Source organism: Squalius cephalus (assembly GCF_949319135.1).
Source record: "Squalius cephalus genome assembly, chromosome: 1".
In the NCBI taxonomy this organism is placed as follows: domain Eukaryota; kingdom Metazoa; phylum Chordata; class Actinopteri; order Cypriniformes; family Leuciscidae; genus Squalius; species Squalius cephalus.
The window spans coordinates 13,940,423-13,954,197 of NC_137122.1; the positions used below are offsets into that span (position 1 = coordinate 13,940,423).

Below are 13,775 nucleotides of genomic sequence, written 5' to 3' on the forward strand. Positions count from 1 at the left end.
CGGTCTCGCATCTCTCACGGAGGAGCGGGAATTTTCTTAGCAATGGTAAAACGCACATCAACCGATCATTTGTTTAGCGTTCATGTAAACACTACATTCAAATTCACCGATCGGAATGAATTCAGCTAGATTGAAACAATGTAAACAATGAATGGCGACCGCAGAACGCAAAAGCTGAATCCCGGACATTTTGAACGATCTCGTCCGCCGGACAAGTCCAGGAAAAGGAGGATGGTAACCCCTATTACTACTCAGCTTCCTCCTACTACTTAGTTTTCTCCACAGAACAAGAGCCTGCTAGCTTAGCTTCCAAAGCTGACACTGTGTGTACATTCTGTGAGTGAGATCCCTCTATGGGTGGGTTGAAAACATGCGGAACAACGCCTTCTACTGGCTTTAGTCTTTAGCCTCTGGCCAGAAAATCCTCCGATGACGCAAAATGACGATTTTTGCGTCATCGGAGGATTTTTTCCAGACAAAAAATACATAAATCTCTCCTCTCAGGGGGATATGAGGGTGGAAAGCATGGTAATTCGAAAATACTACAGGTTTTCTACTAATACAAAGCTTAATGCTAAATCCTGAAGTATCCCTTTAAATGTTTTTCAAGACCATGTCAAATTACTTTATTTTGATTTGACTCTAAAATGCAACTGATGTTTATTGTCATCTTCTAAGCATCTATCCAGTATATTGTCTCTATTGTTTTGTGGTGCAAACGAGCCCCATTCAGTCTCAGTCTCCCCATGCACACATTCACACCTCTCCAGCCTGGTTATGGCTCTAAATATGCATTTCTTTTGCCTGCATTATAGTTACTAACGACTGGCTATTCACAGGCTATTCATAGGTTTTCAGTCCCTAATTTCTTTTCCCTAAGTTCACCTCACATTTTAAACTGTATCAAATGCATTTCTTGAATAAATAAACATTTCAGTAAGCATTCAAAAAATCAGTCGCGATCATCAGTGCGCGATCATGGTCGACTGACAACGAGATTAAGCAGCTGAACAAGAATACGGCCGTGTCCCGATTGTTCTCATCTCAGTTCCGCCGAGACAAAATAGACATGCCATTTCAAAAATCTTTCATTTATTGTCAGAAATATGTTTTCAAAAGCATCACTTTCATCAAATTTTATGTGACATAATTTCCAGACTGCAAACAGGCACATCTGGACACAAACGAGCATGCTTAGGCCTATTGTGGCTGAGCCCTGGAGAGCCCCAGTCCAATTTAACCATGTATGATACGAGCAAAGGTTTGTAGTTCACTTTGCAATTCACAGAAATTTTTTGATTAATGTTTACTGAATTATAATTTATTGACTTTTCTATATATAAAAATGTGCATTTATGATCCTGAAAGGGCATCTTTTTCAGGGCTGTAGTTTTGTTTATAATTGTACAAAGTATTAGAGTGTAGAGAGTAAAGTGTAGAGACTACAAACACTAGCTCCTCATTATTCCAGGGGGCGGGACCCGCTCACGCTACAGGCCTATTACAGATCAGTGGGTGGGACTTCACTTTCTGAAACTAAAAGCAATATCCTCCATCTTGTTTGGAAGCTAAGCTAACAGGCACTGTGGAGCTAGCTGTGAAGATATGACAATAGCGGAGGGTAACGTTACTCAATATGATGTAGATGTAGAAGAAGAGGATTTCGGAAGTCTGATGCTCGAATCAGGTGTTTGTGGCCATCTTTACGAGCCGCATTATAGCGAAGAGCAGCCGAGGCAGAAGACCTGCCTGTCGCGGACGAGGAGCCCGGACTGGCTCGAGCTGGGGGCGGACTGGTGGCGCCGGTGCTCTCACTGTTCGCCTACGGACACAGAGATAGAGTCCGTCTGCTGCAAAGAATTTAAACGATGCCAATTTCTCCTGGACGAAATCTCTGAATCAGACGAGGACACGGACGTTTGTGTTGAGAACCATCCTAGTTTCGCACCGCATCTGACTAAACATCCCGGTAACGTTACCATGCAATAATTCACCATTTCGAAAGAAATACAAATGAGGAGTAATTCACTAATGAGTTCGCCAACTAACTAACGTTAGACATTTTGTGTGAAATGAATTTCAAGCTCCGGTAGTAGCTAGCCTTATGGACGGATGAGTGATTCATATGCTGTTCTGGATTAGTGGGAGTGGCTTGCGCAGCTGTGCAATGTGGTGCATTGTGGGAGTTGTTGTCTTTCATACAAATGCGTCCTGAAGTTACTTACTTTCTTTCCTCGGTCAAGAAGGCACCAAATTCAAAATTGATTTTACATTTCGACTACATATATGACCCACTTTCAATAAAGATCAGTGTTCCCATTGGGGAAATTCTCCTTTAATGATCAAGTGCTTTGAATGTGTACTACACATTTAAAAGTTCCATTCTTGTATGTTCAGGGGCTAATAGCAAAGCAAGGGCCTAATAACAAAATACTTTTTTTTCTTACAGTCCATCTTATAGGGTACAAAAAGGAACCTTGACAACAGGCAGGCATACTTGACATACAGTATATATACAGAGGCAGGTTCTTATATGAACCCTTCTGCCACAACAAAGGTTCTAAAATGAACTGAGAACATGTGCCAAATAATCAGTGGATCATTATAGCACCTATAGGTTCAACTTTGTACCTTTTTTATAGGTAGAAGTTATTTGCACTTTAAAGTTATTTTTTGAACCCCAAAGGTTCAATCTCTTTTAAGAGTGCAGTTTAAGAGTCTTTTTATCATGTATCCTGACTCAAATAATGTGTTTCTAACAGCAAACACTCAGAATAAAGTGAGATGATCTGCTGATGATCCTGAATGGCTTGTTGAATGAGTGTTGATAGTCTGAGGCTCATCAATATTAACAGATCTGCTGAAAACACTCTTTATTTCATGACAATAGTTCCTGTTTTCACCTCATTTATTATGCTGATGTCTTCAGATCTCCTGTAAATTGACACTTAAAGCTCATTTCATTGGTGTCAGCAGACTGAGGGGATTTGTTGGTTACTATATGTACATTTATTTCTGTGTTTATGATTTAACTGTTTTTCTTGCCATTATTAATATTTGGAAGAATTTAAACTATGGAAGTAAAAGAATGTCAAATGTTTTTGAAACAAAAAGCCTGTTGAATTGCAGTACTTGAAAAAAAAAATAGGCATTGCATTAACCATGCTTGCATTTTAATGCATTGTATTTTAGGGCTTGCATTTTTATGGGCTGAAATTCAACATGGTTGAATATTTAAGCTGTGAATATTTCAATTAAAAACATTTCAAACACATTTTCATTATTAAAAATTCAATAATCCATATTCACCTTTCATATTTCACTTCCAAAATATTCAAACTGTTTAAAAATACAACCTATAATATTCAACAGGCAATTTTCGGTCCATTTTATTTCGCTTTGCAAATTCAGTGGTTCAAATTCGACAGTAAATTCAACGGAACTGCAGGAAAAGCAGTAGTTTACCGAGCATACTATTCATCTGCTGTTAGTCAAAACCTTCTTTTTTTAATTTCTAGATACCTGTATTTTAATAAAGAAGCAGAATAATGTTAGGATTAGCAATTCAAATAATGAATGAATTGTTATTTCTCACAACAAATTCACTGTTTTTCAATCAGTGATCAGAATAATCAGAATCAGAATAATCAATTTATAAAAAGGCATTCTGCAAATGTATCAAAATATGTTAGAAGTGCTAATAATATGTTGCATAGAAGTGTCATTTAGTATAAAAACAAACTCAGTAACTGATATATTTTAGATTTTAGGAAGATCAGTTCCTCCCACACAAATTGCATAATCAGTGAAGCTCCTCCCACTGCAATTACATAATCAGTTAAGCTCCTCCCACTGTAATTCTCCAATAAATGCTGTAAATTCCCATCAGCTACAAGTGAAGACGAGCATCAGAGCATCAGGAAGAGCTGAAATCTGCAAAGACTGAGTTTATTAAAGAGGACAGTGAGAACATGAGTGATCCAGAACCCTGCAGAATGAAACACACTGAAGATCCTGAAGAACAAAGAGGTTGGTGTTTATTCTTCATTCATTCATGATGCTGAAGAACATTCATGTTAGAAACATTCAAGCACTTCATCACATTTAGATGAACAGTTAAAAAAACATCAGGTCAAACAAAATTGAAATATTTTAACTTTTATTTTACATTTATTTTATGTATGGTTTACAGTTTGCAATATATATAATATATTTATAATATTAATATAATATATATTATATAATATATATATAATATTAAGTGTGTGCTGTCACTTCAACACGGACTGCACAGACCAAAAAACACTGACAAATATCAGTTTCTTTCTCAGCTGTTCACATATGACATAAACGAGAGAATACTTGTCGAGATGGTCATTTAGACCGGTATTAAAATTGTTTGAATGTGTAAATTGGTAAGTCGATACACATCCAAATTATGAACTTTCACTCTATGATGGTTAAAGTTAGCAATTAATCAGGAATCACGAATTCGAGTGCCGAACCAAATCTAGTGCGATCCGTTCCACCCCTAGCGCATTATCTTGTTGAATATCATTGGCAGATTCATAGAAATGCAGGATTCGCGTATAATTAATTTATAAAAAGACTTATATTTTACATGTACATTTTTTTTCTTTAATTTCAGACCTGAGTGAAGTGAAGGAGGAGAGTGAAGAACTGAGTGAAGTGGAGGAGGAACATCATGTCAAACCTGGAGAAAAACCTTTGAGACGCTCAAAGACTAAAAAAATGGCTCTTAATGTTCACATGAGAGTTGATTCAGGAGAGAAGCCATTCACATGCAATCAATGTGGGAATAGTTTCAGTCATTTATCAGCCCTTAATGTTCACTTGAGGATCCACACTGGAGAGAAGCCGTTCACATGCAATCAATGTGGGAATAGTTTCAGTCAATCATCAAACCTTAATGTTCACATGAGAATCCACACCGGAGAGAAGCCGTTCAAATGTGATCAGTGTGAAAAGAGATTCTCAAACAAAAGATATCTTAAGATTCACATGAGTGTTCACACTGGAGAGAAGCCATTCACATGCAATCAGTGTGGGAATAGTTTCAGTCAATTGGCACACCTTGATCGTCACATGATGATCCACACTGGAGAGAAGCCGTTCACATGCAATCAATGTGGGAAGAGTTTCAGTCAATCTTCATCCCTTAACGTTCACATGAGGATCCACACCGGAGAGAAGCCGTTCACATGTGATCAGTGCAGCAAAACATTTCTTAGGGCATCAGAGCTGAAGACACACCTGAGAGTTCATACAAAGGAGAAGCCGCATTCATGTTCTGTGTGTGGAAAGAGTTTTTCAGTGTTGTATAGTTTACAAGTGCATCAACGAATTCATACTGGTGTGAGAGAGTACATGTGCTTTGAGTGTGAGAAGACTTTTACTACAGCACAATGTTTAAAACTGCACCAGAGAATTCACACTGGAGAAAAACCTTACAAGTGTTCACACTGTGACAAGAGATTTAATCAGTCAGCACATCTGAAAAGACATGAGAGGATCCACACTGGAGAGAAACCTTACAAGTGTTCACACTGTGGCAAGACATTCAGTCATTCATCAAATCTGAAAAGACATGAGAGGATCCACACTGCAGAAAAGTTCAGCGCTTTTGCACCATCTGATGGTGAGGTTGACTAACAGCAGATGGAGAGTATGCTCGGTAATCTATTGCTTTTCCTGCAGTTCCTGGACGTCAATGTTGAATTTACTGTTGAATTTGAACCACTGAATTTGTGGAAGCGAATTTTGCCAAGCGAAATAAAATGGCCCGAAAATTGCCTGTTGAATATTATTGGTTGTATTTTTAAACAGTTTGAATATTTTGGAAGTGAAATATGAAAGGTGAATATGGATTATTGAATTTTTAATAATGAAAAGGTGTTTGAAATGTTTTTAATTGAAATATTCACAGCTTAAAGGAGTCATAACCTGCAATTTTCACTTTTCCACGAGAATCAATGTATGTTATGATTGCCTAACGATTATACACTGGCCGGGAAGCCGATATTTAAAAGTGAAGCGTTTGTTTACCTCAGGGTAAATAAACCAGCGCGCGTGCACGCGCACTCAAATACGAGATTTTGATTTCAGCTCCGTCTTGACGTCATGGCGGGGCAGGATATACCATATATGGACACCGCAAACCTATGCCGCGGGAAGCCCGCCCCTCTCCCCCTCATATTCAGTTCAGTCAAGAAAGATGGAGAAACGAGTGCACACCTGAGTTGCTCTTTTGTTGACTGATAGAATCAACATGTAAATGTGTTTTCTCTATCAAAAAACGGACCAAACTATCAGGGACCAATGGATGAAATTCATTTTTAATGACGCTGTCCCAACAACCCTTTCAACTGGCTTATCGTTAGGAGTCTGCGCTAAACATTTCACACAGGAATCATACACAAATTTGGGGCAATATCAGGCGAAGTTGGCCTCGAAGCTCTGTTTGGAAAAAGGTGCAATTCCAACCATCAGAGACTTGCCTGAAATTGAAACGGTAAGACTGAGTTTGTATTGCTCTACTGTGTGTAACGTTAACAAACAGCTGCTAACTGCTAATGCGGCTATTGTATGATATCGTGAGTATTAGCTTCGAGGTAAACATGGGGAATGGTTGCTAACGTTACTTTGCAAACAACAAATGACTGAGATCATCATGAATTCGGCTATTGTATATTGATTGCCTAACGCTTATATGAGGCGCCGTCTAGTTTGTGTGTGTGTGTGCTCGCGTCTTATATGAGTAAGTTATGTGCGCGAGTTTGTGTGTGTGTGCTCGCGTCTCATATGAATATGTGCGTGGAGAGTTCATAATATACATGTATGTGTGACTACTTAGTATGTATGCAAGCGTGTTTCATATATGTGTGCATGAATGAAGTTTGATTTAAGCCCTAAACGGCGCCTCATACTTATACACTGGCCGGGAAGCCGGTCGCGGCCAGGTTGGGTTCATTCATAACTTGGCGCCATGATGTCATTTTGGAATGATATGCTAAAGCGTTACCTGCGGTGTCAACCCCCTCCTTCCTGCCACCAATCAACGCGCCCCACATTTGCATTATTAAAATGACCGTCCACGACAGCCAAAATATCGCATCAGATCTCGCGAGACAATAATGCCTTCAGAAATAAGGGTCTGAGGTGCTCTGTGTTTATTTTTTTTCCACTTTTCTTTTTTAGAAGGGCCTGAAAGACTATAATACAGCAGTAGGTATCCAATGTAATACTAGGTTATGACTCCTTTAAATATTCAACCATGTTGAATTTCAGCCCATAAAAATGCAAGCCCTAAAAATACAATGCATTAAAATGCAAGCATGGTTAATGCAATGCCTATTTTTTTTTCAAGTAGTGCAATTCAACAGGCTTTTTATTTCAAAAACATTTGACATTATTTTACTTCCATACTGAAGTTGGAAACACTTCGACTCAAGTCACGTTGGTTCTAATGACAGAAGTGAGAGGGAGAGGATTTTTCAAGCGTGACTTTTTACTGCACAGAGTTGAAGTGCTCCCAACTTCAAGTGCTATTCCGTAAAAAGGATCGGTGTGATCAGTGTGAAGCATAGGAGACTGCCGTAAAGCAAAACTTGGTAGGCCAAAGTGATGAATACCATCAAACAAAGCATATAGCTGACAAGACGGCAATGCGCCAAGAGTGCCAAAAAGACAGAGGGGATAAAGATACTCAAACAGTCTGTTTTGACCTACAGAATGCTATTTCATGTCCACGTGCCGAAATGAGCTCTTTCTTTCTACAAGCGGAAACTTAACTTGTATAATCTTACTGCTCTCTGTTCGCAGACTAAAAAAGGCTACTGTGCTTTGTGGACAGAGGCAATGTCAGGTAGGGGAGGAAATGATGTTGCAAGTGCACTAATGAAAATAGTAGAACACGTTGTACGTGATCATCCACATGCTATGAGTGATAGTTGTGAGCCTCAGAACAGAAATTCCATAATAGTCTTTTCTATGGCAGATTTCCTGACAAGGCATCCTCAAATTAAAAAGATAACAATGAAATAAAACCAAACCTGTAAATCACAAAGGAAAAGGTAAGATTTCACTTTTTTTTTTTTTTTTTGTTGGGGCAGTTAGCACTATTCATAATAATCACTACAGACTGTAATTATTAATTAGTCCTTAGACATACTGGTGATATTGTACTATACTGCATTATGCTGACGGGTGAAACAATGCAATATGAATTCTTCCTCTTCAATCAGAACTCATTTTCTAATTCAATACATTTCATTAATGTAAAACTGTCAATCACCTACTAACAATCCCACCCTTTTTTGCTAATCTGGGATGTGTTTCCCGTAAAACGGCGTAACTTGCTGCTTAAAGGTAAGGAGGATTTTTTACTTCCGGGTGGGTTACCTATACTATTGGTCCTCCTAATTGTCAATCATTCTGGTGAATCAATCAAACTTTTCAAAAAGTGGAGAGGGCGGGTCTTATCTAAAATTCGGAAAGATCCTTCGCTATACCTTTAACTACCATAGTAAGATGCATCGTTGAAGAAATCAACTAGCTTGGCGCGCCCGGGCGGGAGTTTTTATTCTAAATCTAAAGTTCATTTAAATTTAGAATAACTAATAGAATAATTATTTTCCGGAGTTGTGCAGAACAATAACCGGCACTATTCACACATGGGCTCAAGCAAACATTAGCTGATTCGAACATTGCCCTTCTCATACAACATTAGTGTTTACTATTAGTCATATTCTTACAATTTATGTGTATGTTAAGTAAAGGGGGACAGTGTGTGTGTTAACATGTATAATAATATGCCTATATATTCAATGTAAATTGTGATAATCGTAATTAATAATCGCAATTACAATTTCAAGGGAATAATCGACAATTATTATTTTTGTCATAATCGTGCAGCCCTAAGTCAAGGCCTAGTTTCTTCGTTCACTGTGACCTATACCTGCACTGGAGGGCCAATTTCACATGTATTTTGTGTATTTTAAAAATACAAAATACTGTATTTGTATTTAAATAGTTTTTTGATTTTGATTCAGTATTTTGATTTTAAACACTTTTCCATGTATTTATGCCCATATCATTTCGGTCTCCTCGGGTGTGAACCGCTCCTGGCGCACGCCTGGCAAATCCGCTGTTATAATAGCAAACCGTCATAGAACAAGCGCTCCGGCTCTTAAAGGGAATGTGAGATGACACTCTGATTGGTTTATTTCACGTTACGCCCAAACCACACCTATGAATAATGAAGCTACTTCAGACCAACCCATTTTAGATTTGCGTAGGGTGCAAGAGTCATTTATCCCGCCAGTATAATAGCAACAGTGCCCAAGACCCGCCCACAAAGTTACTTGTGTTTCGCACTTGATACTTGTGTTTCAGATCGTTAAAATAGGGCCCTAAAACTTAAATAAAAGTATGGATACACTGTAAAACCCAACAAGTTAAGCTAACTCATTTCATTTGAGGATACAGATTAGTTAGTTATACAAAAAAAAAACACAATAGTTATGAGTACCCTGAACTTATTTTAATCGGGTCCACTAAAACAAGACTATTTCTTAATACACAATTAAACTTTACACTGCATTCAACTATCTAATATAGCTGAAACTTCACTATATTGAGTAAAAACTTTCACTACACTGTGGCTGCACTTAGTGCTTTAAAGGACTACTTAGATTGAGTATAAGTTTCTGTTGCACTTTCATATTTAAAAACTGAAATGCCTTTTATTTAACAAAATTGTTTCTGGGAAATGAAGTTTTAAAGAGTTTTTTTTTTCCAAATATTATTCATGTACATTTTTTTAATATTCCTAGATTTATTTGTTGCACTGTTTCTTATACAGTTATATTGCAAAACTAAAATTTACAATTTTATTAATTAATTTTTTTATAAAATACCCTTTTCAGTGTTAGATTTGTGGCTGTGGCTAAATAATATATTACTGTCAAATGCTATGTCAGATAGGCTAATACAAATGCTCTAGTTTACCTGTTTGTCTTAATGTGAAGAGGTTATGTCTACGGCATAAAATAATTCTATCATGGCCACAGGTAACGTTATATCAAACATGGTTCACTGTGTAAACATTTTGTTTACTGTCCATAGTTCTGACAACAGATATTTGATTACATTTGTTTTGTAGAGAGAGAGAGAGAGAGAGAGAGAGAGAGAGAGAGAGTGTGTGTGTGTGTGTGTGTGTATGTGTGAGAGTGTGTGTGTGTGTGTGTGAGTGAGTGAGAGAGAGAGAGAGAGAGAGAGAGAGAGAGAGAGATGATCAAATAATCCATTCTAGGATTGTAATATGAGTTAGAACGATTGTATGAACTTTTTGCGTGTTTTAACATGAACAGTAGCATTAGCATAAGCAGTAACTTAGCATTTACAAATAACAGTGTATATAAAGAGAATGAGACATCTACAAAAAAACAACAACAACAACAACAAAAAACATACCACTCTGAAACGTCCTGAAACAGCCGTTCGTGCGCAAGTTCTGCTCGATTCCTCTCCACTAATATTCTCTAAATCTGATTCGGGATGAAATTGATAAGGCAATATTGACGCCTGTGTTTACATTACACCGGAGCACATGCAACTGCTGTTATGGACGTTTCCGGACAGCGTGAACTAGGCGGTTAGCGAATCACAACACAGACTGGGCCAAGCTGACCAATCAGAGCCCGTCGTGTATTTCTGAGGGAGAGGCTTCTTATAACCAGGAAATCATCAGATCGGTTTACGAGGAGGGACCAAGGGGCAACATTCTCATCTGAAAAATGCAGGGGGGTAATTGAGCGCTCGATTTCCGTACCACCCCTGGGAGCCGCCATTGGCTAACAAGCCTTCACCTGCTGTTAGCATTCCATTGACTCCCATTCATTTTGGCGTCACTTTGACAGCGAATAACTTTACATCTGAGGCGTTTAAAGACTCCATTTGTCCATGGTTTATTTCTAAAGAAACACGACAATGTATAAAAGGCTCCATTACCTTGTATCTTACGTTATGGCCCCGTAGAAGCAGTTTTTGTAAAAGTAGGCTAACGATTGCGTCATAACCACGCGACTCTCTGGAAATTACCGTAGAGACAGGAAGAGAAGCTCGCAGTCAATCAGGGGGACGTGGAGGCATAAAGTCCGATAAAGTCAAGGGAGAAGCCCATAGAGAGTCATGACGTTGCTCCTGCTCCTAGCTCATGGACAGCTCATACTCACGCTTTCCGTCTCTGCAAGATTCGGAAGGGAATGGTTCAGATTTCGTTTGGCACAGCTACTAGAAAACTTACATATTTCTAGTTATTTGTCATTTGATTTATTTACTTATTTAATATTGAATATTTGATATTCAAATAATATTACTTGAATAACTATTAGGAATTATGTGTCATTATAAGAGTTTGATATAAATATGTTAATGGTAAATTTTTATTACTATTTATTTATTGTTTTTTGTCTTTTCCCCCTTAAATCATATGTAAAAGTGTCTATGTACTTTTTGGTTATTGTTCTAATCATGTGTTTTTTAGGCTATGTGTTGGTGGGTATTATCACAAAAGAAAAAAAGTAGAAGGAAAAATAAGGAATATTTATTGGGGGAAAATATGATGTCTTTAAAGGAACTGTCAATTTGTATAATTGTGTTAAATGTGTTTGAATTGAAAGACATAATAAAGTACATTATTTATATATATACTAAAATATTTGTTATTTGGACATTAGATGTGCCTTATTTAGAATTTTAAACCTGTGTGTATTTTTATGATAGCAATAACTGTAAAGGGGTAATAACTATTGTAATGGGGTAAATCAAATGTAGGCTAATACTGTCAATTACTAAGCTCAGATTCATCTTACCAGTTAAAATTTATACTCTGCTTTTGTAATTATTTATTTTTAATTTTGTGATTTTAACTTCTGCGTTACAAATCTTTTTTCAGATTGTGTTCTAATGTTCTTCTAATCATAAACATGTACTACAGCTGCCAAACAAAACCAGCGAGAAATGTATTCATAAATCTTTAAAACAATCTAATTAAATCTTGGGCACAAAACATTCAGCCAGTAAAAAAACCTGTGCATATATTGTATTTAGGCCTATCTATCTATATATATATAGGTCTATATTGTCTAATTTATCATTGTAGCCTTATTTAAGTTGATTTTCTGTATACTGTGTATTTATTTTTGGACTAATAGTGGTTAATAAAGTCCAATAATGGTATGAGAGAGTGTCAGTGGTAATATCATTGTGTTCCTATTGGTCAGTGTTAGAGGATCTGTGTAACAACTGAGGCTTAGCCTGACAGTTAGCCTGCCCTGGACCAGGCTAGTTTCCCAGCATAAGTTGCCAGGGTAACTGAGTTTGAACTATTTTAAGTTTGCTTTATGAAACCGAATCTACCAAAAATAAGCCTGACTAACCGAAATAAGCCTGGCTTATACTCTAATCTTGGTTTATGGAACAGCCCCCTGGGTATCTAGTAGCCTGCAGTTTATCAATCCAGAAACTTTCTCTCTGGTTTAGTTGTTTTTGCATGTCCCCTTTCCTTAGTGACAGTGGTATATGGTCAATTCCGCAGGCCTGTACGGTAGATGGGTCACTCTTATGGTGTTCCCTGTAGTGCCTCGCCATAGGATAGTTCATGTTGCCCGTGCGGATTCCATATTTATGTTCAGCCAATCTGTCCTGTAAACGCCTCTTTGTTCTTCCTATATAAAACACTTTGCATTCAGGGCATTCCAGTCTATATATAACAAATATAGTTTTACAGCTTATGAAATTGTTAAAATTGTTTTTAGGATACAGTATCACCAAAGGTTTTAGTCTGTAATACATTTGTACAATGATTACAGTGTTGACATTCGTAAGACCCTTTGAGCTTCGATCCCAACCACATTTGTTGGCCTTCTGGTTTCAAATGGCTCCGGACCAGTTTATCTCGAATTGTCCTGAAAGTGACCAGAGGTGGCTCAGGAAACGGCTGGCCAAGCACATCATCACTTTCAACAATACCCCAATTTTTTCTTATTATTCTCTTAATTTGGCCTGCATATGTACTATATGTAGTAACAAAAATGGGTTTATCTTTTGTTGGCTTAGGTGGGTTTCTTTGTAGAAGTGATACCCTATTTGCAAATTTGGCCCTGCTATATGCTTTCTGGAGAGTTGTGTTTTTATAACCCTGTTCTTTAAAATGTGACGTCATCTGTTTTGCTTTACACTCAAATGAATGGTCTTGGTCACAAATTCTCCTGACTAGCTGGAATTGCCCATAAGGAACATTTTCCTTCAACCACTTAGGGTGGAAGCTTTTAGCATGCAGAATGGTGTTCCTGTCAGTAGGTTTTCTAAACACTGAAGTGTGTAGGGCACCGTGATCGTCTTTGAAGATGGTTAGGTCAAGGGAATTAATACAATCTTTACTATATTCCAAAGATAGTTTAATGTTGGGATTAATGTTATTCAAAAAAGCATGGAACTCTTTCAAATCTGCCTCTGAACCAGAGCAAAACAAACAAACATCATCAATGTAACGTCCCCATCAGACAATGTGTTTGAAGAAGGCATTCTTTTCCTGGTTTAAGAAATAGAAATAGACCTGCATATGATAGGCTGTAACAGGCCCCCATAGCACAACCTTTTATCTGTTTAAAAGACTTATCCTGGAAGATGAAGATATTATTATTCAATGTCCATTTAGTTAATGAAAATAAAAAATCAGTGGGTGGCATTTC

The 13,775-nt window shown here is 37.5% G+C and overlaps 2 protein-coding genes across 2 annotated transcripts in view; one reads left to right on the forward strand and one right to left on the reverse strand.

Annotated features, from left to right (window-relative positions):
* The window catches only part of LOC307162833 (uncharacterized protein), a 302,806-nt gene extending 292,154 nt beyond the window's left edge, over positions 1-10,652 (reverse strand). The window contains exon 1 of the mRNA XM_079878521.1: positions 10,495-10,652. The gene's annotated coding sequence lies outside the window, so the exon portion shown is untranslated. The remainder of the gene's footprint in view (positions 1-10,494) is intronic.
* On the forward strand, positions 3,747-5,813 carry LOC307163517 (uncharacterized protein). Its single transcript, XM_079879566.1, has 2 exons — positions 3,747-4,029; positions 4,649-5,813. The coding sequence occupies exons 1-2, from the start codon at positions 3,972-3,974 to the stop codon at positions 5,671-5,673; spliced, it is 1,083 nt and encodes a 360-aa protein (XP_079735692.1). The 5' UTR covers positions 3,747-3,971; the 3' UTR covers positions 5,674-5,813.
* Positions 10,653-13,775: the final 3,123 nt, after the last annotated feature.

Excerpts from the sequence above, each read along its gene's own strand:
- LOC307163517 (XM_079879566.1), top strand. The coding sequence starts at position 3,972 with ATGAGTGATCCAGAACCCTGCAGAATGAAACACACTGAAGATCCTGAA. Across the intron at positions 4,030-4,648 it reads AGATCCTGAAGAACAAAGAG|ACCTGAGTGAAGTGAAGGAG; the intron begins GTTGGTGTTTAT and ends CTTTAATTTCAG.